This window comes from Tigriopus californicus, chromosome 5 (genome assembly GCF_007210705.1).
Source record: "Tigriopus californicus strain San Diego chromosome 5, Tcal_SD_v2.1, whole genome shotgun sequence".
NCBI lineage: Eukaryota > Metazoa > Arthropoda > Copepoda > Harpacticoida > Harpacticidae > Tigriopus > Tigriopus californicus.
The window spans coordinates 12912100-12936620 of record NC_081444.1 but is presented as its reverse complement, the minus strand read 5'-3'; the positions used below and the strand labels follow the sequence as shown (position 1 = coordinate 12936620).

Here is a 24521-nt window from a genome sequence, read left to right as displayed (position 1 = left end):
TGGCTCGTCCTCGTTTAGGTCTCCTTGAGGTGTGTCTCCAGACCCAAAATATCCTTGAAAATTGGTTTGCTCCTCTTCACTGTTGCCACCCACATCATCAAATAGGTCAATCCCATCGTCATCATCATCATCATCATCGTTTTCCAAGCCTCTTTCCTCTCGCATGCGTCTACGGTCTTCTTTTTGGTCTTCCTGGTCCAGAAAGGACGCCATGTCGTTCAGCTTGAAAAAATCATCATCCACTTCAGTCTTTTTTTGTCGAATTGAGCTCATGGCCTTGGCCAAATAGTCATCAGCTTGACTATCGATGGCCTTTTTCTTTGTTTCCCGTTCCAATTCTTTCTTTTCTCTTTCTTCTTCATCTTCGCTGGCCTCATCTTCGCTTTTGGCATTCTCAAATAGAGGTAAGTCATCGCCATCTGAATCCGACATATTTTGAAAATCAGGATCATTGAATATGGCATCTTCTTCATTCTCCTCTTGGTCGTCTTCGAGATCAACTTCCTCCTCTTCAGCTTCTTTTTCGCTGTCATAGTCATCATCGGTTTCGGCTTCCTGGATTGGGTCATTCATGTCATTCATGCCATTCAGATCATCTTCGTCCGTGTCATCTTGTGGCTCCTCATATTTACCTTTCTTGGGATCCTCGAGGTCGATGCCATTTTCTAGTTCCAGTTTTCGCTTATTTTGGACCCTCTTGGTTCCAGCCAAGAGGTTCCACTCCTTTGGACCATTTTCCCATAACCAAATCTGCTTTTGAAGGCTGGGCAACGTGGCTTCATTCTGTAACTGAATCTGAGCCCAAATTTGCTCATGATCAAAACCTTCGATGATGAGTTCCTTCAAAGTGGATTTAGCTTTTCCACTTTGATCCTCAGGATCTTCATTCAACTTGGCCAAGTCATAAAGAATCTTCGTGATCGATTGAGAGGTCAGTATTAAGGACTCCTTAGGACTTTGGAGAAACTGTTCCGGCTTGGCTATCAAGGATTGGACTTTGGAGCGAGTCTGTGAAAGGATCGCCTCCATGTTGTTGCGGGGTTGGCGGGTTCAATCTTAATTCCCATCGGCCACGAACTCACTGGCAGTAATTCTTTCAACACGTGAGTTTGAGCATAGACCAATGTTTATTTACAAAATGACGGACGGTTATGAAATATTATCACACAACCTCGCACAATAAAGTCCACAAGTAGAATCAATTTCTTACCCCATTTTCAAGCTCCAAGATGGTGGAATCTCCATTGAGATTCTTTGTGTCAATTTCTGTATTTCTTTGATCTCATTACAGTCGCATAAGGAGAAATAATATATAGGAAGTATTACTTAGTCGTCTGTCCCCCCTTGCAAATTGGAATCAAGTTCCTTGTAGTTTGGAGGCTGCGACAGTCCATAAACTATGGATAGTAGCAAATGAAGGTTGAATCGAATGCACGCTCAAAACTTATTCTTTGGATATCTCTTTCATTACTTTTTTGTATGAAATCTTCTTTGTTATCTGTCTTCGTCCTTCCATGGCAAACTAATTGGTTGCCGTTATATTCGGCCACCCTGTGCGTACTTTTCTATGTTTGGCCTGATTGGCTTGGAAAAAATTTCGCCTTTCAATTGCTAGAAAAATCTGAATGCACGCACAGATTTGTAGAAAAAATGCAATGTATTTTGCCTGAAATGGTTGCCATATCCAGATTTTGCATCTTTGATTGGTTCTTATGACCAAAGTAGTTCATGAAACAAAAAATCGGTTTCAATAAAAAACCATGCTTTTATCAGGTCTATTTTGTATCTGAAGTTCTTTTAACGAGATTTCACTGCATCGCCAAGAGCCCCCCCCCAAAAAAAAACTTGTTTTTTCATGATTTAATATACAGCGAAATATGCAGAAATTTAAGCCACAAATGGTGAGATCCCTACAGTTCCAACAAATTCGTCTGAATTGAACTAAAACTCAAGAACGAATTGCAAGCAAAATAATGCCAAGTATATTCCCAAATTGGGTTTTTCAAAGAGTCGTTAATGACTTGTAATTTATAAGAAAACGTAAAAGAGTTGTCTTTAAAAGTAGTTTTATCAAAACTGGACATGAGTTACACTTGAACAAACTTGAAGAGAAAGTATTAACTAATAAGGAATGGTTTTCAAAGGCTTAGGTGATTCTATTACCTTCTCAACCTTACCATCAACGGCAAATAGATTTTCATGAGCCGTTCGGGAACCCCGAAAATCATCATCTGGAAGCCATAACCCCCAAAAATTTGGCTGCACACCCATTGCTACTCTTTCACTTTTTTGGTTTATGTTTACGGTAGTCACGTTTACACCTCAAATCTGTGTGATGTAAAGAAAATTGCATATGACGTCAAATAAAAGTTCAAGATCAAATAATTCCAAAGCTGAACTGACTTATTCTTTTTTCTAGCAATACTTGTTTTTGAGAAAAGGAACAGATAGAAAAAGCTTCCTTGTACTCAAAGTACATAGCCTATCCTGTTGTGCCTCCCAGAGCCAGCGTTTGTTATTGTTTACATTTTGAGCGAGGGCAGAGTAACATTCCCCATAGGCGAGGAAGGCCCCAAATCCACATCATGCTGTGCACTCACAATGTTCTTGAATATTTCTTAACAAAAAGCTAACAAATGATTTGGATCTAACGCATCATTTTTTTGGGTTGTGAGGTGACCATGATATGCCGTATTGTTTTTTTTTTCATGTGCTTCAAGTACCATTCAATTTGTCAGATGAACCCTAAAAGTATATACATTCTTTTCGTTTTACGAAAAAGGAATGAGCAATGAGTTAAAGCATTCTATTTCTTTGAAAGGAATAGCACAGCAACAAATTCCTCACTTTGACCAAATAAACGGAAACGGCCTTGTTTCCTTTCATTCATGCAAGTACTTGATTCATGGGACGGCTCATTATAGTGGTCTATGGACGGCTAAAACCATGTTTGTTGAGAATGATTGCAGTCCTTTAAGATGCATTTCAAGGTCCATGGCCTCTGATTGATCTCGGTGGTTGCACTTCTTTTTTTCATGTGTTAGTTCATGTAAGATTCACGTAAGTTCCTAAACAGTATTGTTAGGTAGACCACGGACTTCTAGAAATATGGACTGCGAACAAGCTTGTCGGCCAATCGGCCTGCTCTTGGTCATAGCCACTTTGAGCCACTTTTCGAATTAAAGTAATAAAATAGGAAACGTAGATTTCTTCAATTAACGGTAGGTCAATTTTATATCATTTACATGCAAAGTCGATCGTTTCAAAGTTATGTTGTCAAAAGCTTATGTAGCTGACCAAGAGCAGGCCGAAAATTCAAGTTTTATGTAGTGTTTACTCCATAACTTTGAACATGTCTCCTGAGTTCCCTAAGCATAGGTTTGGGCTCAAACTTGGCTGAGTTCGTCTATACAACAAGATCTTGTGGTCGTATGAAGTGCTTATTTGGAATAAGATGAGCAGTTTAAGAGATAGGATATTTTTGCTTCCGTTTGCAGTCCATATCTTAATGTGTTTTAACTTATAGGGTAAGTAAAGCAATGGAAATTCAAGAAAAATGTAGTGCGGCAACACTGATTTTCTGCATTTTGAGGAGGGAGGAATAAGAAAAACATTGTAGCCAACCTCGCACTCGCTCTTGAATCCAATTGAATCTTCAACCTTCGAGTGAGTTGTGCTACAAATCTCAAAAACTTGTAATTCTTTGTGCAGTTCTGTCACTGTTTTAAACTCATGGTTCAATATCAGAATACTGTTTGCTTCAAAAAGCTGGGAAACGGAATTATATGACAAATTCAGTCTAAGGCCGGTAAAGGTTAACTGTAATGTTTGTCTTCCTCAAAATGCTCAATATCAGGGTTCCCCCACTACATTTCTCTTGAATTTCCTTTACTGAATATGCACTATTAGTGTTTACAAATTACTTTAAGATTGACAAGCATTTCCTTAAAAGTGTGTCACGTCTATTAGTATGTAAAAGCATTCCATTATAACCCTTGCATACATGTAAGTTGGACCAGCAACTAAGCTTCAATAAATGCGATACTACTACTACTACCAAAAAGATGCTCAATATCATCGTCGCAAGTTACAAATGATATTACGGTAGTCAGTGGCAAAGAAGTGGTAATCAAGACGTTAATCTGAATCGATCTTGGGAGGGTTCCATAACTGTGCCAAGGAATCCCCCAAGTGAAGTTGATACTTCACACAGAATCCTTGGTTCTTCCACCGACAAATACCAAAAGAAACCTTGCTGACTCACATAACTGTATCATATCGTTATTAAATGGAATTGTACAAAGTAAAAACACTTTTGTTCATATGTTACACGTAGAGGTCCAAGGTACCAGGTGGGTAAAAGTGCAATCATCATTTTCCATCATTTTTTTCACATTAGGTTAAGAACATCATCTTGCTCCCCGCCTTCTTTTAAGACCGTGTTAAAAGGATATCTTGCCGAAATATCCGAGCAGAGTTTCCCTCTTTTTACATATATAGAGGCATGTCATGGTTCGCCAGAGGGCGTGCGTTCGTATTCTGCCTTCAGAGAAAATGCCATGAAGGTCAAAAAGGTCCTATCGAGTTTGTCTATTTGAGCTACCTTGGTTATTTTATCGGTGTATTGAAGGTTATTGATGAGTCTTCAGATATGTCATCAAAATTTTCAAGTTTGGAAGTTGCACAGAATATCCTAGAGTTATGTATGAATTCACCAAAAGAATAATAATTGATGCCTCTGCTCTTTATGTCAATTTAGCTTCAATTCGGTTTTGCTTTCGAGAAGCAGATTGAACAAATGGCAAAAGAACAGTTCTTGATGCACACTTTTTTCACTAAGTTTAGATCTATTTGAATTTAAAGTTTTTGTAGTTTCAAACTTAACCACGTCATAGTGCAGCTTATAAATTGATTCAAAGGTGGCACAGAATGGTTTTTGGCTCTCTTGAAATACTTCCATGTTGTAATTGTTTAAGATAAGATTTTTTTTGGTATTTATTTGTGCAACGACCTGCGTGTACCACTTAAATCTTTTTCTTTGCCTATTTTCTCCCCTGGAATGACGAATAGGAAAAGTATGGTCGACATGAACAACACCCGGTAGATTTGCTCTTCTTCGCAACAAATTTGTCATGTGTGTTTTTCATGCCTCCATTGCATTGACAACACAATAAGGCTAGAATTAGCATGAATTCTTTCACACTTGATGCGTTTCCATGTCTAAACTAAGCCTTGAAAAAGTCCCCTTTTAAAAGGGGCGCCAGTACAATCTAACAAAACCTCTAACTTCATCGCACTCTTTACCAAATCCTCCATTTGTGAGTAGTGGATCCCTTCCTTCTCCTTTTCGTACAGGGTCTGTCGTTTGTTGAGTCATCTGATACCGGGTGCCTTCTCTCCCAAAGCCGGGTTCACCTGAAGAACGCCTCGTGAACATGAACATGCCGATGCATAGCACTACAATGGAGAGGAAACTGCCNTCAAGACGTTAATCTGAATCGATCTTGGGAGGGTTCCATAACTGTGCCAAGGAATCCCCCAAGTGAAGTTGATACTTCACACAGAATCCTTGGTTCTTCCACCGACAAATACCAAAAGAAACCTTGCTGACTCACATAACTGTATCATATCGTTATTAAATGGATTTGTACGAAGTAAAAACACTTTTGTTCATATGTTACACGTAGAGGTCCAAGGTACCAGGTGGGTAAAAGTGCAATCATCATTTTCCATCATTTTTTTCACATTAGGTTAAGAACATCATCTTGCTCCCCGCCTTCTTTTAAGACCGTGTTAAAAGGATATCTTGCCGAAATATCCGAGCAGAGTTTCCCTCTTTTTACATATATAGAGGCATGACATGGTTCGCCAGAGGGCGTGCGTTCGTATTCTGCCTTCAGAGAAAATGCCATGAAGGTCAAAAAGGTCCTATCGAGTTTGTCTATTTGAGCTACCTTGGTTATTTTATCGGTGTATTGAAGGTTATTGATGAGTCTTCAGATATGTCATCAAAATTTTCAAGTTTGGAAGTTGCACAGAATATCCTAGAGTTATGTATGAATTCACCAAAAGAATAATAATTGATGCCTCTGCTCTTTATGTCAATTTAGCTTCAATTCGGTTTTGCTTTCGAGAAGCAGATTGAACAAATGGCAAAAGAACAGTTCTTGATGCACACTTTTTTCACTAAGTTTAGATCTATTTGAATTTAAAGTTTTTGTAGTTTCAAACTTAACCACGTCATAGTGCAGCTTATAAATTGATTCAAAGGTGGCACAGAATGGTTTTTGGCTCTCTTGAAATACTTCCATGTTGTAATTGTTTAAGATAAGATTTTTTTTGGTATTTATTTGTGCAACGACCTGCGTGTACCACTTAAATCTTTTTCTTTGCCTATTTTCTCCCCTGGAATGACGAATAGGAAAAGTATGGTCGACATGAACAACACCCGGTAGATTTGCTCTTCTTCGCAACAAATTTGTCTTGTGTGTTTTTCATGCCTCCATTGCATTGACAACACAATAAGGCTAGAATTAGCATGAATTCTTTCACACTTGATGCGTTTCCATGTCTAAACTAAGCCTTGAAAAAGTCCCCTTTTAAAAGGGGCGCCAGTACAATCTAACAAAACCTCTAACTTCATCGCACTCTTTACCAAATCCTCCATTTGTGAGTAGTGGATCCCTTCCTTCTCCTTTTCGTACAGGGTCTGTCGTTTGTTGAGTCATCTGATACCGGGTGCCTTCTCTCCCAAAGCCGGGTTCACCTGAAGAACGCCTCGTGAACATGAACATGCCGATGCATAGCACTTCAATGGAGAGGAAACTGCCCCGTTCATCCAGACAAGCCCTGGGAGAGGGAACGTGGCTGGGGCACCATTTTTTAAATGCCTCTCACCTTCGTGGGCGCTTTGCGAAGATCTGCTCGGTACTGTGGCCATCAGAAGGCTTCATTCCCCGTTGACAAGTCGTTGAATACGGACTTAGTGCGCGTGCTTAGACTTCTACTTCATCTTTGTTCTTCTTCCAAGTCTTCTTAATTTATTCATTTATAATGAGAGAAATTGTGCATATCCAAGCAGGCCAATGTGGCAACCAAATTGGTGCTAAGGTAAGAAAACGTCACCTGCGCCTTGGTAATGAGTGGAAAAGTCATAATAGCTTGTTAATCTATCGCCTGTCACTTTCTCTTGTTATCAAAGAAGCTACTCGGTGAAGGGACTCTAATTGGAGATTGAGAATAGAAATGAGGAAAGTGAAATGAAGTCCTTAATTGGAGCCCTTAGCTAGACTGCTATCGCCATTGAAGTGTTAAAATGTGAAACGATGATTCATTCATTTTTAGTTCTGGGAAATCATCTCCGACGAGCATGGTATTGACCCCACTGGGGCTTACCAGGGCACATCTGATCTGCAATTGGAGCGCATTAATGTGTACTACAATGAGGCCACAGGGGGAAAGTACGTTCCCCGTGCGGTTCTCGTCGATTTGGAACCAGGAACCATGGACTCTGTCCGTTCTGGACCTTTTGGTCAGCTTTTCCGTCCCGACAACTTTGTTTTCGGCCAATCTGGCGCCGGAAACAACTGGGCTAAAGGCCATTACACCGAAGGTAAGGACAATTAGCCTTTTCATGGCAGGGATGGTATTGAAACGCAATCAGAGGCTAATCATGAGGATTTGTGCACTTTAGGCGCGGAGTTAGTGGATTCCGTTCTTGATGTGGTCAGAAAGGAGGCCGAGTCCACGGATTGCCTTCAGGGATTCCAATTGACCCACTCCTTGGGCGGTGGAACAGGCTCTGGTTTGGGAACCCTTCTCATTTCCAAGATCCGCGAGGAATACCCGGACAGGATCATGAACACGTACTCTGTTGTGCCGTCCCCTAAGGTGTCTGACACCGTGGTGGAGCCTTACAATGCCACCTTGTCCGTGCATCAGTTGGTCGAGAACACCGACGAGACCTTTTGTATCGACAACGAGGCCTTGTACGACATTTGCTTCAGGACACTGAAGCTTACCACCCCCACGTATGGTGATTTGAACCATCTGGTGTCTTTAACCATGTCTGGCATTACCACTTGCCTTCGCTTCCCTGGCCAGCTCAACGCTGATCTTCGAAAGCTAGCCGTGAATATGGTGCCGTTCCCGCGTCTGCATTTCTTCATTCCCGGGTTCGCACCCCTGACCTCGCGTGGTAGCCAACAATATCGGGCTCTGAGTGTGCCCGAGCTGACCCAACAGATGTTTGATGCTAAGAACATGATGGCTGCCTGTGATCCGAGACATGGACGTTATTTGACTGTGGCCGCAGTGTTCCGTGGCCGCATGTCCATGAAGGAGGTCGACGAGCAGATGCTCAACATCCAGAACAAAAACAGCTCTTACTTTGTTGAGTGGATCCCTAACAATGTGAAGACCGCTGTGTGTGACATTCCCCCACGTGGCCTCAAGATGGCGGCCACTTTCATGGGCAACTCCACCGCCATTCAGGAGCTTTTCAAGCGCATTTCTGAGCAATTCACTGCCATGTTCAGGCGCAAGGCTTTCTTGCATTGGTACACTGGCGAGGGCATGGACGAAATGGAATTCACCGAGGCCGAGTCCAACATGAACGATCTTGTCAGCGAGTACCAACAATACCAAGAGGCCACAGCCGATGAGGAAGAGTTCTATGAGGAAGAAGAGGGCGAGGTTGACATGCACTAAGTTTCTCCCAAGTGTGCACACCAAGAAATTCAGTGATCATCAAGAAGAACGAAATAATTCATTGTAACTACAGTAGCCTTTGCTTCCTTCCCAATCATTCTTGTGTTTGGGGTGTATGACCCCATCCTAACTCGTCTAACATTTGGTGTACAGTGTCTAAAACCAATATGATTTTGTGATCTTATCTCCGACCTTCTCTGGCAAAAAGACAACCCACTAATTTTAGAGTTAGGTGAATCCTCTACTGTATCGTCACGTTTTAACCAAAAGTCAAGGCCGTGCATTCCGATGCAAGGCTCTTGGCGCATATGTAAACAAGTGGAGAACCCACGACATTCTTATAACACTAAATAAAGTCCCCACCATGTCAATGTCATTGCACTTTTATTCGATTGCATCGCTTATCACTCTTGAACTGCCTCGTAAGCTTTGGTTTTTTTTGCTTTGTTGAACAATTTGTCGAAGAACCCGCCACTTTTACTCTTGGAACTTGATTTGCTATTAGCCCTTGCGGCATCTTGATCAATTTCGTCACCCTGAGGAACCCCGGGCAAACGGCCGCTGATGTTAGATTCGATTGATAATTGTGATGCACGTGTATTCAATTCGGTGTAGGTGGTGCTAACCGAATTCAAATTCGTGAAGCCGGATGCGGAGGATTGCAAGCTTCTGTCTCTGGGTGCTGATGATCCTGCTAGAATTGGATTAATTGCCTCATTCGGACTAATCAGAGAATGAACCTGATTTGATCCTGCAATTAGAAAGTCATCAATTACAATCGTGTACTCGAAGGGTGTCGGTAGATTTATGTTTTTACCTGGGTTCATATGATCTGGGTATTCCAACAGCTCAGGAGGTGCGTCTTTGATTCCGAAAATGCTGTAGAATCTTTGGTAGAAGTTGGCGATGCGACTCTTCTCGTATTTCAGTTTGAATAGTTGTGCAACGGTCGTGGGCAAATCGCATTGCTCCAATGTGATGGGTATAAGTAATGACGATTTCTTACGGATGTTAACGTACTGGGCCAAGTCGACCAGAAATACATTTTGTTGGGATTCCAAGAAAGGCTTCGAGAAAATGGCCACCACTTTGTGGCAACGTTTCTCTATAATCTCAGATGAGGCTGAATGCTCAATTGTACCCACAACCATATCCCTACAGGGAAGGAACACCTGCATAGGAGAAAATGGGTCCTTTCAAACACATGTATAGTACCTTGTATTCAACCCTGATTTGGTTTATCTAGAACTTTTAGTGAGTTCTTCTCATCATGTGAGGGAGTCCATCGATCCGACTCCTCACGATCCCTCCTCTGTTTCTTTTCAGCGAGGAAAGCGACCCCATTTGCCCCAAAACCCACTTGAAATGCCCACTACTCTGATAGCGTGACTGGCGAATTCATTCGCAATCTTTTCGCCGAACACCTACATTGTGCAATATTCAGCCATTTCACTCCCATTCTCATACTCCAATCTTATTAGGAATGCTCCATTCAGGCGTTCAAGGCACTCCCATGTTTCGGGTTCCTGGTAAGTAATAGGACGCTCGTCGCCAGGACTCGCATGCTTAATCCACAACCAGGTTGTGCCATTTGTCAAAAGTCGTCGTTTCATTCACAATGAGTAATCGCAGCTTTTGTAATGAAGATCTCCGAGGGAGGTGTTGGACTGATTACATCTACATATGCAAAACGAGTTGGGCTCCTTGGCTTGCTGGTGGGTATTTACAATCTTCTGGCCCGAGGTTGAATCATGGACCAAAGAGTCCATGAAAATGCTTTTGCAATGTGAAAATGCATGATGCCCTCGAGTTAAGTTGAAAATTGGACGAACAACGCGAATTATCCAATCAGTTAGCCGTTCCATCAACTACTGACGTTATACGGGATAGGCCTCAATTTCAAAATCAAATGCGTGCAAAAAGCTAAAATGCTCAATACCTTTTTCGAAAAATAATCCTGGCCCAGTTCTGGACTGTCTTCAGCACAATATTTTTGTGCGTCAATTTTTACGATCATAAAAACTCACGTCCCGGTATGGTCGATGCACATCTCTAAAGCCAACTAAAGGCCAGATTCATGATTTCATACTAGATCAATGACCCCATTTGATGTCCATCATACCTTTAGGCCAAGAGTCTCCATGCGTTCGACGAGATGAAACGAGAACTCCTGATCGAACTCGTGATCACTGTGCAATATCATGGCATCGTAGGTGCCCAATTTCTCTCGCTTCTGAATGGCTCGGATGTCATGCAAAGTCAAGGCATTCCGAGTATCACCTACTCGGTCTTGCACCCCACATTCGAGAGCGTATTCACAGTCCTTGATCAAATGATCCTTGGTATCGTCATACACGTCAAAGCGTTCAATGCGCATGAGAGCGTTGATCAAGTCGTGCACCGTCACATTCCTGTGGCACCAAATCTTGACCAATTCTCGCATATGATCCGGATTCGATTCGATTCGCAGACATTGGGCCGGTTCCAAATGGGCGAATTCGGTGATCCCTCGGTAATCCCTCAAGTGCCCATCGTCCGTGAGAAGTCTTTTGCGGGGATTCAGCATGCTGCTTAGGATCTCGAGGGATCCTGGACGGAGAATCTGAAGCGAGCTCTGAGCAAACAATTCCGTCGATGATGTCACCATTTTCGTGGTTGATGGTCTGGGATTTCAAATCAAGATCTGGTTCTTTAAAATGAGTTGAACTTTGCCCATGTGCCACCTGGTGGTTTGACTTCTTCGTCTTCTTCTTTTGCTTTAATACATAGTAGACCATGAGGTAGGACGATAATCCGTGAATGGTGTTAATGTAGGCGTTCCAGGTTTTCTAACGCACACAAAGATGATTGCCTTGTAAGGAAACCTCGAACCACTCAAGTCTCCAACCAACGGCGAAGTTTGGTTAATGACATCACACTCCCCACACATACACACACAGGGATTTAATTCAATCAGCAAATCTGGTTTGACTTGGACACCACCACTTCAGTCAGTCCTAGTGTCGAATCAAGGACGTCGTAATGGTCTTTCAAGAAGTTTATGGTGATGATTGACGACTTTTTAAGACAAAAGTCTAGTCGTTGTCTTGTATCTGATATGACTTGTCTAAATATTTCGCCAGTACTTTGGTCCGTTGATAGGTTTCCTTGATCTTGAGAAAAGATACCTGATTTCCAATTTGGCGCACCCCAATGGCAAACCACCTGCAAAGAAATCTTACGTAAATGACAAATTCTGAATTTCACTTAAAATGGAGTCTCGCAAGGGTGCATTAATGATCCCCTTTTTTGTCTGAAACTGTTACGAGTCACGAAAAAGACATTTAGACGGGACAAAGGCATGCCTTAGCCAAGGGCTTCACTGAAAAACTCCTAGAGAGAGAGACTGGCCGACTGGAAGTGGAGATCTCTTGATTTAGGCTGGCTAGCTAGCTCTTGGCCATTCAATTTCAACCTCAAGTGACATTTGCCAATTGTGGGATTTGTGGCACGTCCATGTTTGCCGAAATACAAACTCCATTTTACAAGTCATTCAAGAATGGAGTTGCGAGGCGAGAGATGAAGCAACAATCTTCAGGCCTTGGAAACGGCATTCAAAATCAACTTTCGAATTTTCAGTCAATTATTTCATGACTCTCATAATCTTGAACACACGAGAGCGCCATGACATTGGTTACATTACATGTACACCTGAACATGTACTGCGCACCACGTAGCAGCTCTATCCGTCATGCAAACAAATGCAATCGCAAATGAAAATGAAAACCATCAATCTCTCTCAACTTCCCGTTCAAGTACAAATCATACGTAAGGAAGCCTTTCTCTAAACAAACGCGAACAAAGGTATGGTGATGCTTAATCTCGCGAATATTTTACGATCTTCGGTCTAATTGAAAGCGACCGCAAATCCTCTGCCCCATTTAAGGAAACAGAGACTAAAGAGTCAATTGAACGGCTAATCCCACACCTTTTTGGAAGTTTGAAAGATAGCTCTCCTCCCTTCCCTCCAAACACAAGTTCTTCTCTGGCAGAGCCCATCCCGATTCAATTCAACCCCTATCTCCTCATGGACTCGGCATCAATTCCAGTTATGCAGTTACGGATTCTTGTTTGGAATACAGAGCCAAAAATGTTCGCCCCTCCAATCCAAACCACCCTCCCCTCTTGTAGTTCGTACAGAAGTACAGTGGATTCGAGTTGAACACCCCCCGGTTGATGGAAGGAGCAAGACGGTAGGAGTTGATACTTCAAAAGCATATACGTAGAGTACATGCCTAGATACAGGTAAACCCGCTTCGTATGGCTTTTTGCTCAAACTATGGCTACGCCTTTTAAATCACATGCACTCATAGCCTTCACATCTGGCTAGAAATTCTTTGATAAACATTAGTCATCCTGATCTATTGCCGATGGAAGATGGTCTGATGCCAACCGTCCAAGGAAGAAACACCAAGTTTTTGTCCATTGTTCATGGCTCCGTGAAATGAGAAATGGTCTTCAAGAAACAGGTGTGCGTGCGCGGATTGCGACTTTCCGAGCTTTACCTTGATCTCGCACCAAGATCAGGACTATAAAAGGCAGCAAAGACATCTTCTAGCGACCAAAACATCATCGAGGGGAGGATGTCAAGCTCAGAGGCGATCTTCAAACCTTGATGCAAGCCCGTGCCTCGGCATATTTCACGAATGTTTACAACCATAGTACACCCGAAGTCTTTCAACAGGAAAAAAGGGTAACACAAGGTGTAACCGACGATTAAACAGAACGGAGATATTGTGCTTTAGATTGGTGGCCTGACATGGAAGTGAAACCTCAGCCTTCACTCGAAAGTCGAACTAGGCACGAAACCAGTCTTTATCGTAGGTTTTCCCGAAACCAAGTCTGGGTCTTGAAGCGGTGAAGGGAACTTTAGGGGGAGGGAAAAACCGGTCTTGAGAATCTGGGCCAACCATCGACCCAACTTTCCACTTGAATTCGGTTCGGTGCCATTCGGAAACGAGGATGAAAGCTACAATGAGGGTGCACTGCGTCTCTGAGGTCAGGCTAGAAATGGAACACGACGCTCACTACGTTCATTCAGCTAGTACTGAGTACACAAGAAAAGGGAACAAATCAAGATTTACACCCACACGAAACCAGGAAGTTCATTTTCTAGTCCCCCTTTTGGTGCCATGCGCACAACAAAAGCACCAAGTCCGACGTCAAATAGCCAATTCCGACTTGATAAGTCGCGGGGGCAATATTTGTCATGAAACCAGAAATACCAAGAGTCTCCAAGAAACCTGGAGTTCAATTGGATTTTGTTTTGGCCAGGTGTTTTTATATGTCTTAGAATAAGCTTCAAGCGCTTAAGCAACAAATGACTCCCCTAGTTTGCATGGAGTCATTAATTAGAATGGCCATACGAAGCATGAAAGAACAACTTGCTGCTTTCGGAATTAGAAGTAATACATCTTGGTAAGTTGTCAGCTAATATTGCTTCGTAACCAATGCCAAACCACAACACCATTCATCGTTTCAAAGATGGCCAGAGGCTTCTAAATTTCTTCCGGTGAGTTTGTTTCAAGCTGGACCGGAAACCTTTTCTCCACTTGTTCTCAGAAAAGGAATGATTCCAAGGACGAGTTCCCTCAAGCCCAATTTTCTCACAGTGGAGAGTTCTAAATAAAGCAACGATAATTACCTTAGTACGTGCTGAGATAGTAAATGGTTGGCCAATTGATATCAATCACCTTCGTTCCCCTTGTTGAATTTAGATTGGATGGTCTTCTAAACGGGGAAAACTAGAGAGATAACATTCTGAATTCCAGAATCATCTGTTCCATTCAAATCGTGTTGTACAAATAACTGTATTCAGATGAAGACCGTCGTCAAAACATTGCAATAACACGATCATGCCCAATCTCGAAATCCTCATCATAAACTAACCAACCACCTGATGCACTTCCACATTTTTGTTGAACGTTGCCGAGACTCGAACAGAGCAGCCAATTGAGGGAAAGTGAATTCAAGTGAGACGAGAAGATGGCCAAGTCGCTTCCTGTGTGGACTTTTCTATTGCCAACACAATTTGCGCGACCGAATGTTCACCTGCCAACGTGAACAACTCTCAAGATGTTTCGTACAGGGTGGGCGAACAAAACCGTTGCAAACTAATGTGAGAGTTCGTTTTTTCACGGTACAGCCCCCCCCCGTGCCTTGTGGTTATAAGTTATATAAATCCTTGGTCAGTAGAATTAAAAAAAACATCAGATACGACATGAATTTCAACGACAATAAACTAAAAAGGTGATAAATTCCTCAGGATTAAAATACTGCGCTTCTAGACAATAATACAATTGGATTTGTGGGGGTTGAGCAACCATTTGAAGCAAGCAACAAAACAATATCATGGCTTGGTATTTCTAAAAAAATGAACTTTCTGAAAATGGTAGCTAGCTATAAAAAAGGGATCTATCGTTTCTTCTCAAAACAAGTTCTGAATTGGCGCAGGGAGTGTCCACATTTCAGGAAAATGGCATTTAAATTATTGTGACAAACGCGCAGAATCAATTTTAGCTTTTCCTTTTCTCTAAAGCAACCCTGTACGTGCATGGCGTTTGTGTTGCTAGAGCAATCAGGGCAGGTTCGCCCAGATCAGCCAGTGGTAACAGGGAAATTCACTCGAGCATTCATTGGCGAAGGATCAAAACAAAATTAGCGGTTATTTGGCCGCATTTCCGACCACAAGGGTAGGAGAAAGGAGTGAAAATTGTTGATTTGAACAACACGGACTACTACCAACTTCATTTGAACAACCATCCATTCTAGGGATTCGGTAATAATTGAACCAAAAAAAAAACCTCTAAAAATAGATCTCGACAGTTCCACTTTTGGATGTGTTAGACACCCTCGTTTTTTGGCCCAGCCCAACATTAATGAGACTTCCTCCAAGGTCTACCACCACCAAATAACAATTTGACCCACTTGACACCCACTGAATTCGGCATCTATGCAGTTGTGACGGGTGCACAAATGCACGCCATGATTCTTCTCTCTTGTTCCTTGCGTTCTTTCCACATCCATGTAAAACAAAAAGGTTCGACAATTCCAAGTACATAATCATGCAATGGCCTCTGTAATCCATATGATCGGAGCAATCAAACCAATCTTTACTTTTTTGGACAAAGTGACTCTAAGCGTGGGAGGGTCTTCTCCATTGTAAATGTACAAGTCATAAAATATGTCCAAAATCAATTCTCTGTTTATCCATACATGGAGACTAGTCAAAGCTCACACATTGAATACGTAGTGCTGAAGTAGAATCATCATATGTTACCACAATATGTGGAAATTAAGCAATCAATATCCCCTCATCACTTTCGTATCAAATTCCCAAAAAAACCATATCAAGAGCTCTTTGTGCTTAAAACTTGAGCAAAGATGATACCGAAATATGATATTGGTAAACACGCACACACACGTAGACTATTCCTTTTAAGGACAGATTCAGTACCTGGTTGCTATCATCACATCTGAGTAGGATGGTAATGATAGTCCACAAAAATGGTCTGTTGGTGGTGAACTTTTAAAGCCCTCAGTTCACCTTCCAGTTCTACCACTGATTGCCTATATTCTTCGTATACCTCTCCCAATACCTCTGAGATGGCCCAAAACCACGATTTTAGATCCGTAAAAAGGGATTCAAGATGACGTCAAGAGTAAGGAAATCAGACAAAACACGTTCTGAGTTCACATCAGGTCCTAGCTAAACAAAAAAAAAAGGTCTCTCTTTCTCACCTTCTGACTGAGAATACTAATCATCCAGAAAAAACGATCAAAGACAAATCAAAGGAATTACTGAGAGTCCCACAAACAAAAAAGGCAGGGGTCCCTCCTTGCCTCAAAATCAAAATTCAATACTCATATTTTGACACGAAGGTGGGTTTCTTTGTTCTATTAAAATTCCAAGCCATGCAGATGCACATTTGAAGTGGGCTTAAATCGAATTTGGGAGTGATCCGTCATTAATGAATATAAATTTGAACAAGTCTATGCAAATTCATCGTTAGTAATTCCAAGTGACATAATGAGCCGTCAGACTTGCCCACGCAGACGTACCTATAACCCCATTGACACCTGTTGCAAGATAAATGCCTGGGTTCCAATTTACAGCAAAACTAATAAAACTGATCGCATCTCCCAGTTCCATTGTTGGAGCCTTTTCATGCATCATCCTATCATCCAAACTGGTTGGCTTGATTGCTCCCGTGCTTCAACTCAAACTCTTCCGTGTTGAGATTGAAGAGCACGATATATTCATGTTATAATCAATTGCCTATTGTAACTCTGAAACTACGCTTGATAACGAGAGAAATCCGACAGGTGGCGCAATGAATAATGACGCATTGTTTTAAAAGACCAGTCATTTTTTTGACAAACCGGCTAATGAGCTGGAGATGGAACTTGAAGCGACCAAAGCGCACGACGTTCATGGTTAGAATGAACAGCTTGAATGTCACTAAAAATTGACCTTAACTATCCAAATTATCATATGGCAAGGATACAGTTTTTTTGAAGTGATTTGAAGTCATCCATATGGATCTTACAAAAGTTCCATGTTTGGCTACCAGGGGTCGTTTTCCAATGAGTTTTGCAATGGTTACTCTTTTGCGATGAGGTGTATGGCAACAAGTGAGTCATACTAAAAATTTGAATCTCATTTAGATGCGATGCATGAATCAGTCCAAATGAGAGGCGGATTTATAAAACGAATTCAAGTGTACGCCCTCTCCTCTTTTTTTTTGACAGATCCATAAGCACTGCTTTATTTCGAGTGGATGGAATCATGACGTCAACTTTTCAAACCCAATTCAAGAGGAGGTTTGACACTTTCGACAAGTTCTGCCACTCTATTTAAACCAAGCCCAGAATAAGATCAAGCTTGGACGGCTTTAAATCTCCGCAGGACGCCAATTTGGAAGCTTTGTGTCTCGCTAAAATAGATTTTCGTGAGGATATTGGACAACACTTTCACTTTGGCGAAAGAAGCCAAAAAAGTGTCCAAGGAGAGAGTTGAGTTGGCACTTATCTGACAATGCAATTACGATGATCCTTAACCCCGAAATGCCCTCAAGTCATATTACCGTACGTACGTCCTATACGTGTGGATTCCAAGATTGGAGGCATTTACGGGGGCCTAGTTAAAGCAAGTACAATTTGGAAGCTTAGCCGATCCCTACACATTCGGTAGTTCTCAATAACCACTCATGTATTGGACGATTCTGCAAAGTTTCTGCTCCTCTGGAGATGAGATGACTCATTCTTTAAAAGGACCTTGAGTTGTGAGGAAGGCAGAGTGCCAGGCAGACCACTGAAATGCATGACATGGATGGTTGCTGGGTTGGTTGGTTGGTTGATGTTAGTCACTACATATTCCTGAAAGTGCTGTCAGTGCCAGATGGTCGAGTGGTTTGAAGTTGAATCGGTGGTCGCCTGTTCGTGTGGTGTTTGAAACGATACCCCAACTTCTTTGGGTGTCGAGGTTCATCTTGATGAGAATGGCCACGATCAAAGGGATCATTATTACTTATTTATACAGAGGAGAGTCAAGCAAACAAATGAAGTTGTATCCCTTTTAGAGATTCAAATCCAAGTGGTTTTTGCATGCCGTAAGAGGAAGCATCACCGCTTAGAAAAACAACAACTATGAAGAAGGAGTCAGTTAGAGGAAGTTGGACCCATTTCCAGATTGGCAAACCTCGATTACAAGAATGAATCGAACCTCGACATCAAATACTTGTTTAAACCGTGTTGAGACAGCGCTAGTTTTCAACCTGAGTGCTCTCGAATGCATTGGTCTGTTGGAATGACTTGCACGAAGACTAAAGCCGTGTGAGGAAACGTCATTTTTCTTTATCAACTGATGCAACGCTCTCTTCGATTGTCTTTTTTTTCTTGACTAGCTGGATGGAAAAAAAGCCTTGGCACAACCATAACACAATAGATGGTCTTTGCCACCCTCTGCTGCCGATTGAAAACAAGCCTTGGATTTCAAACACATTCGGCATCGCAGATTAGCAGTCTCCATCAGTCTAAAACCAACTGTTTCCTTAAAGGAACTTAGGAGCTTGCTCAAAATTGACATGAAACAAAGCCAATTTGGACCATTGCTAATTATTATCCCACACATTTCATCTTAGAGTACAAACCTTCATTCGTCTCATGTTTGAGAAGGAGGAAGACTCAAAGCGAGGTAGAACAACCCTCTCTGTCCCCCCACTAAATTAGCCTTCTTCGCCTGAAGCAGGGTTTTGTACAACGCCTCGGCCGCGTACATAATGAGGAATAAGTTAGGCACACGCAATGTCATCATGTCACCCTGTAAAAAGTACTTGTGCTGTTCTTGCAGTAATGGCCTACACCAGAAAGTCATGAATTTGCAGCCTCATGAGCTGCATCCATCCACATTGGTTTATTCGCTAGAATCCTAGGGTAAACTCTAGAATTAACTGTTGTTGACGCTGAACATTAAAAGTCTTGGCAAGCGCTACAAATTCGGATTTAATGGAATCTACACCCACATTTTAAGTAATAAGGATACGTCCAATGGACCTCCACCTTCGCCCACAAGTCAACTTTGTTCAGATGTAGACGTATAGATCAGACCAACTTGTCTAGACAAACTGCAAATAAGTCTGTTGGAACTTTTAATGATACCAGCTTCTTGAACATTGCTATGGACTAAGATTGACACACAAAGCACTAGAGTTCTCTATCATCGATGGACATAATAAATGACAAAAAGAGCATTCCCTATTTTACCTCTTCTTAGTCCAGTTTTATCCGATGTCGTTATCTATCAAAAGCATGCTTTGACTCTCAATGTTTTGGGATGGCCTTTAATTGAGCTAGATATAATGCTCCAACTTGTACAATGTGCCATTAGTTTAGTTTTCGTATAAACGGGATATTTGCCGGCAATTATGAGAAGGCTATTCATCACACTGACAGGAAAGTATCAGCTTACGAAAGACAAGCTTAAATTGACAAATTTAGAAAAAGGCTGGTATCCATTTGGCACGGATCAGCTGATGTGGCTGAACGGGGAAGTATCATCAGAGGCACACCTTATCCGGTGGGTCTTACCCTACATTATTCCATGTGCCAGGTATATATCACAGTTTGGAGAGCGAGATTATTTCTTATTTTTGGACCACGAATGTATTCCAATGAGACTTTGACACTTGAAGACTTTTGTTGTGTTCTCCTCCGTGCACAAGGAAGGTTATTCAATACAAGACGTCAGACAATGTTGTCTTTCAACGCTATTGGTAAAGACCTACTCTCGCAACCTCTTAATTAAACCTGACCCTTCCTTTGACTCTATCCATGTGAAATGAATCTAAACTTAGTGGTTCTTCTTCGTTACTATTCTACGGTCTATTCATGACAACGCCGAAATCGTGAAACGGCGCCCATTTCCTCAAAATTTGCGAGGCCCATCGACACTTCCGTTCAAGCAACAGGGTAGCCATGTCGAACAGTACAAACAAATTATAAGCTTTCGTCAAGTCCCCCATAATTGCATGAAAAATGCCCTCAAATTAGTTGACAGCCTATATTAAAGAGTTCTATCCCACTTCTAATCAGTCTGAATCTGGAATACTTTCTGCCAGCTTCATTTGAAAGTACCGTAACTCGTCAAATTTGGTCACGCTAGGCTTGTTTGCCCTTCAGCTGACGATTTCCATATCCTGACTCTTTCTTTTTCCCCCGATTGGCGTGAGAGCGAGATCGTGCATCACAAAAGTAGAGAAAGATTTCGCAAAATGTCCGGAGGATTCGACATTCTGAAGGCCCAGGTGAGTGCCAAACGAGAGACGGGATGTATACCCTGGGTTTCTGGGACTCTCAGCGACGAGCAGGATAGTTTTCCGGGTTTCACTGAGACCGGAAGAATTGGACTCGGAACGTGGAAGATCGACGTCATGTCAGATCAGATTTAAGACAATAACATTTTTACAATAAAGTGCTATGAATAGTAGAAGTCGCCGCTGACCATGATAACCAACTTTCTTGCCTTTCCCTATGTAGTTGAAATGGCATGAAGAGGATTCGATCCTTGACTACTACATGAAACGATCTTTGCTTTTGTAGGAGGCCGACATCACCAAGATGTTGGCGGCCACCACCCACGTGGGATCGGAGAACTCTGAAACCACCATGGAGCAATACATCTTCAAGAAGCGCAACGACGGTGTCAACATCATCAACATCAAGAAGACCTGGGAGAAGTTGGTGTTGGCGGCCCGTGCCATCGCTGCCATTGAGAACCCGGCCGATGTGTTCGTCGTGTCTTCGCGTCCTTATGGACAGCGAGCCGTCCTCAAGTTCGCGCGTTATGTGGGCGCCACGCCCATTGCCGGACGCTTCACCCCCGGTAAGTTTGAGATGGCACTTGGTCGTTTGCCTCGGCACAAAATATTGCTCCTTCGCCACGCTCGCTGAATCCAATTAGAGTCAGAATAGAGTGCCAGAGTTCGAAGAATTTCTTGGGAGCATAGTAACGCCCTATAGGAAGCATTACCGACCCAATATGGCGGGAAATGTGCCGTAAATAGAGGCAACATTGGTTACACAAACGTCGTAGGTGGGTCGTGGGCATTGGTTGGTGGTGTCGGGTGTGGGTGACGTTATGGATTGGCTTTTACAGGCGCGTTCACCAATCAAATCCAGGCTGCTTACCGAGAGCCTCGTCTGTTGGTGGTGGCTGATCCCCGGGCCGATCATCAGCCCGTTACTGAGAGCTCCTACGCCAATATTCCCATCATTGGCTTTGCCAACATCGATGCGCCCACCAAGCACATCGATATTGTGGTGCCTTGCAACAACAAGTCGCCCAATTCCATCGGTCTGATGTGGTGGTTCTTGGCCCGTGAGGTGCTCCGTCTGCGTGGTTCCATCTCACGCGAGCTCCAATGGGACGTCATGCCCGACTTGTTCTTCTACCGCGACCCTGAGGAGGCCGAGAAGGAGGAGCAAGCCCGCCAAGAATCCCTGGCTCAGGCTGCTGCCCAGCCCAAGCCCGCTGAACCCGAGAACTGGGGCGGTGAAGATATGAACACCGATTGGGCCAACGAGCCCGCTCCCGGTGCTCTAGCTGGAGCTGCCGGCGTGCCCGTGGCCGCTGTGGGCGCTACCAAGTTCGCAGTGAACGACGATTGGACCAACAATGCAGCGCCGACCTCAGATTGGTCTGCTGAAGCCGCTCCGGTCCCTGCGGCCGCCCCTGTGGATCAAGCCAAACAGTGGGGAGGCTCTTCCAACTGGCAATAAGCGGTCCAGTTGATTTATGGGGTAGTGAAATGTTTGCACCTTCATGTGTCTGAATAAAAAGCACCTCATGAAATTCAGTATTCCAATTTCAGTCCTTGACTTCATTTTATATTCTACATTGGGTAGGATTCGAGCCCTTAGTTTGGTTTTTGGAGATGATGACTTGGTTTGTTACCAGTACTAAGGGAACGCTTGCATTCACTAGGATTAATCCTGGGACGTTACCTGAGCTAAGGTGTCAAGGGTGAAAAAGGTGAATGAAGGTTCGTGTTGTTCAAGAGAATACAGAGCTGTCGTTTGAATTTCACGGCAATCGGGGTGAAGCTCAAGGTAAGTGGCCAGGAACTCCATATCGGAACGATCCTGACAACTAAAAAGTCTCGCCGGGTGCGGCACCGCCACTTTTCACGCCACAAACACTGGGCGCTTGTAGTGCGACTTGACCTAGATGTAACGTCACTCACAAAACGGAAGAGGTGTAATCCCGCGGAATCTGACGACGCCCTACTCTCCCGCAATAGTTTGTCAAAAAGAATCAAGTCCGATCTTAATAAAAAGATCGGCAATAAATGACTCCGGTGACTATTTATTTGATCCCATCAGTACAGTGGCAAGTACGTAAGTCATCGCATTTGAGACGTAGTTTTTTAAGAAATCGGGTAGGAAACCTCTACGCCCTTTGCTTTCCCTTGTTTATCAATGAAAAAAAGCAATGGTAACGGTAGGGATAAACCCGTTCCGTTACCGTCACTTCTTCAGAAAAAATCCGCTTTACCGGTAGCGTTACTCAAAAAGTAACAAGTTACTCAAGCCGTGTTAACCACGCGCATTTTGCTTCTTTCGGTGGCTTGGGTAGCCTTAAGGAGTTTTGAGCTTGGCCGAATTTAAATGGACGCTAATCGCCTCTCATGTCCCAACAAGATTGTCAAAGACTTTGAAAGTCCATCATTTCCTAGATGCGAAACTTGACTTGGAATTTACCAAAATCAACACTTGGAGGCATGAGAGAGATAATTTAATTTTATATCAGCCCCAGTGATACAAAAGTAAATTTCGGCCAACGTTAAAAGTAAAAGCACTTTCTATGATGACGACATAAGTGCTGAAAAATACAAGGCACATGAAAAACTCGAATCAAATTTATTTGTCATGAAGAAATAAATAAACCTCACACCAAAGCTTAACTGATCATATACTCCGGCAGTTTCATCTTCATGAAGATGAAGCAACACGAAAATGAAATCAGCAAGCAACTAAACCCGATAACCTAAAAAGACCAACAATGGATTAGTTTTACCCTTCCATTTTCCAATGACGTGCATGATCCGCCTACCTGTAACATAACTCGATTCAATTTGGGCATATTGGGGGAATGGGTCTGATCTAGCACGATGAAACCCAAACCGCCCAAAGTAAACATGAAGGACGAGGCCAATCCTTCCACAATATACTGGCCATTAATGCGATATTGCATAAACGCCACGGGTCTACTGTTACCATACTGGTCCGTGGTTGAGCCAACGGATGGAGGTTCCACAATTACGTCATAAATAATGCCACCTAATCATAGAAGGAAAAAAGCAGAGTTGACGCAAAAATCTTTACTGCTGGAAAATGACAACATTGTAAGAACCCATCACAAAATTATTAAGTCAGAGAAAAGAATATAAGTCTTCTATTCAATGGATTGGTCTGAGGATTTTGCTTTTCGTCGTATCAAATCTAGGGGGTTAACTATCGTATCACTACAAATATGATAAAAAGTCTGTTCTTCAATCCCAAACTGAGAACACGCAACTACTAGTTATCTTATCGGCATCTTTTCACTACCATTGACAAAAACTGTGAGTGGCCTAGACAGCCCTGTCCCTGTCCACTCCTCTGCTTAATGGCCTCGTTGGTTCAAGTAAGCCTGGCCTTGGATGTTACTTAGTTAACCAAAGTGAGGTATAAAAGGATTTCAGATATGTTAGCACACCTGTCACCAGAAAGTAAGACACAAGTATGGCAAAAAGAACTTGATTGGCCGACGGCAACTGAATCCACGAAGGCTTCTTCAAATTTAGGTCCGGGGCGGCCAACACGCTGAACAACGGCTTCAATGCCACGTCCATGATGCCTGATGAGAGAGATTCGAAGCGATAATCGATGAGGTTTAATCCGGATTAATCGATGGGATTCCTTCGGCAAAATCCACGTCGATTCTAAACACTTTCAGGGCTAGTAGAAGTAGGACGTCAAAGAAGTAAGCATTACGAATGAGCTTTTTGCAACCAAAATGTGTGGTTCTTTCACATTTGTTCGTTCACATTTGAGCGTGTATATGCTTAATATGATTGATGATGCAAATAGTTGGTGAAATAGGAGGAAAAAGATGGTTCATGTCTGATGTAAAGTCCACTAAAATGCAACCCTGAAATTGCGAGAAGCGCACCTTTTTTTCTTGAAAAATCACGGAACTTTCCATTTCAAAGTCTTTTGTGATTAGGCGACTT

General features: G+C 42.6%; 6 protein-coding genes across 6 annotated transcripts in view; 3 read left to right on the top strand and 3 right to left on the bottom strand.

Annotated features, from left to right (window-relative positions):
- The window catches only part of LOC131881201 (probable ATP-dependent RNA helicase DDX10), a gene marked incomplete in the record, with an annotated part of 4656 nt that extends 4364 nt beyond the window's left edge, over nucleotides 1–292 (top strand). Inside the window, 1 exon segment of the mRNA XM_059227989.1 lies at nucleotides 1–292.
- Nucleotides 1–1135, bottom strand: part of LOC131880829 (U3 small nucleolar ribonucleoprotein protein MPP10-like) — a 2205-nt gene extending 1070 nt beyond the window's left edge. The window contains exon 1 of the mRNA XM_059227538.1: nucleotides 1–1135. Within this exon, the coding sequence (XP_059083521.1) occupies nucleotides 1–1029 (1029 nt within the window). The 5' untranslated portion in view covers nucleotides 1030–1135.
- A 5743-nt stretch (nucleotides 1136–6878) lies between these two features.
- LOC131881189 (tubulin beta chain-like) lies at nucleotides 6879–9080 on the top strand (the record flags this gene model as incomplete). Its single annotated transcript, XM_059227977.1, is given in 3 exon segments — nucleotides 6879–7110; nucleotides 7345–7612; nucleotides 7694–9080. Coding segments are annotated over 3 exon segments (1341 nt in total). The 3' UTR covers nucleotides 8710–9080.
- Nucleotides 9077–19991, bottom strand: LOC131881191 (myeloid differentiation primary response protein MyD88-like). Its single transcript, XM_059227980.1, has 4 exons — nucleotides 19837–19991; nucleotides 10832–11913; nucleotides 9527–9881; nucleotides 9077–9460 (listed from the first exon to the last, which is right to left on the bottom strand). The coding sequence occupies exons 2-4, from the start codon at nucleotides 11354–11356 to the stop codon at nucleotides 9114–9116; spliced, it is 1227 nt and encodes a 408-aa protein (XP_059083963.1). The 5' UTR covers nucleotides 11357–11913; nucleotides 19837–19991; the 3' UTR covers nucleotides 9077–9113.
- A 402-nt stretch (nucleotides 19992–20393) lies between these two features.
- On the top strand, nucleotides 20394–22112 carry LOC131881192 (small ribosomal subunit protein uS2-like). Its single transcript, XM_059227981.1, has 3 exons — nucleotides 20394–20552; nucleotides 20848–21130; nucleotides 21404–22112. Exons 1-3 carry the CDS (start codon nucleotides 20520–20522, stop codon nucleotides 22024–22026), a joined length of 939 nt encoding a protein of 312 aa, XP_059083964.1. The 5' UTR covers nucleotides 20394–20519; the 3' UTR covers nucleotides 22027–22112.
- Nucleotides 22113–23147: 1035 nt separating this feature from the next.
- LOC131881198 (oligosaccharyltransferase complex subunit ostc-like) lies at nucleotides 23148–24250 on the bottom strand. Its single transcript, XM_059227987.1, has 3 exons — nucleotides 24005–24250; nucleotides 23360–23586; nucleotides 23148–23293 (listed from the first exon to the last, which is right to left on the bottom strand). The coding sequence occupies exons 1-3, from the start codon at nucleotides 24138–24140 to the stop codon at nucleotides 23207–23209; spliced, it is 450 nt and encodes a 149-aa protein (XP_059083970.1). The 5' UTR covers nucleotides 24141–24250; the 3' UTR covers nucleotides 23148–23206.
- Nucleotides 24251–24521: the final 271 nt, after the last annotated feature.

What these genes read in the sequence shown, in the direction of transcription:
- LOC131881191 (XM_059227980.1), bottom strand. Translation starts at nt 11,356, where the DNA reads ATGGTGACATCATCGACGGAATTGTTTGCTCAGAGCTCGCTTCAGATT. An exon ending in TGGAGACTCTTGGCCTAAAG is followed by an intron (nt 9,882 to 10,831) that starts GTATGATGGACA and finishes TCTCCTATGCAG; the next exon opens with GTGTTCCTTCCCTGTAGGGA. An exon ending in CCCAGATCATATGAACCCAG is followed by an intron (nt 9,461 to 9,526) that starts GTAAAAACATAA and finishes TTCTAATTGCAG; the next exon opens with GATCAAATCAGGTTCATTCT.
- LOC131881192 (XM_059227981.1), top strand. Translation starts at nt 20,520, where the DNA reads ATGTCCGGAGGATTCGACATTCTGAAGGCCCAG. An exon ending in TCGACATTCTGAAGGCCCAG is followed by an intron (nt 20,553 to 20,847) that starts GTGAGTGCCAAA and finishes TTGCTTTTGTAG; the next exon opens with GAGGCCGACATCACCAAGAT. An exon ending in TGCCGGACGCTTCACCCCCG is followed by an intron (nt 21,131 to 21,403) that starts GTAAGTTTGAGA and finishes TGGCTTTTACAG; the next exon opens with GCGCGTTCACCAATCAAATC.
- LOC131881198 (XM_059227987.1), bottom strand. Translation starts at nt 24,140, where the DNA reads ATGGACGTGGCATTGAAGCCGTTGTTCAGCGTGTTGGCCGCCCCGGAC. An exon ending in GTCTTACTTTCTGGTGACAG is followed by an intron (nt 23,587 to 24,004) that starts GTGTGCTAACAT and finishes TTCTATGATTAG; the next exon opens with GTGGCATTATTTATGACGTA. An exon ending in TGAATCGAGTTATGTTACAG is followed by an intron (nt 23,294 to 23,359) that starts GTAGGCGGATCA and finishes TGGTCTTTTTAG; the next exon opens with GTTATCGGGTTTAGTTGCTT.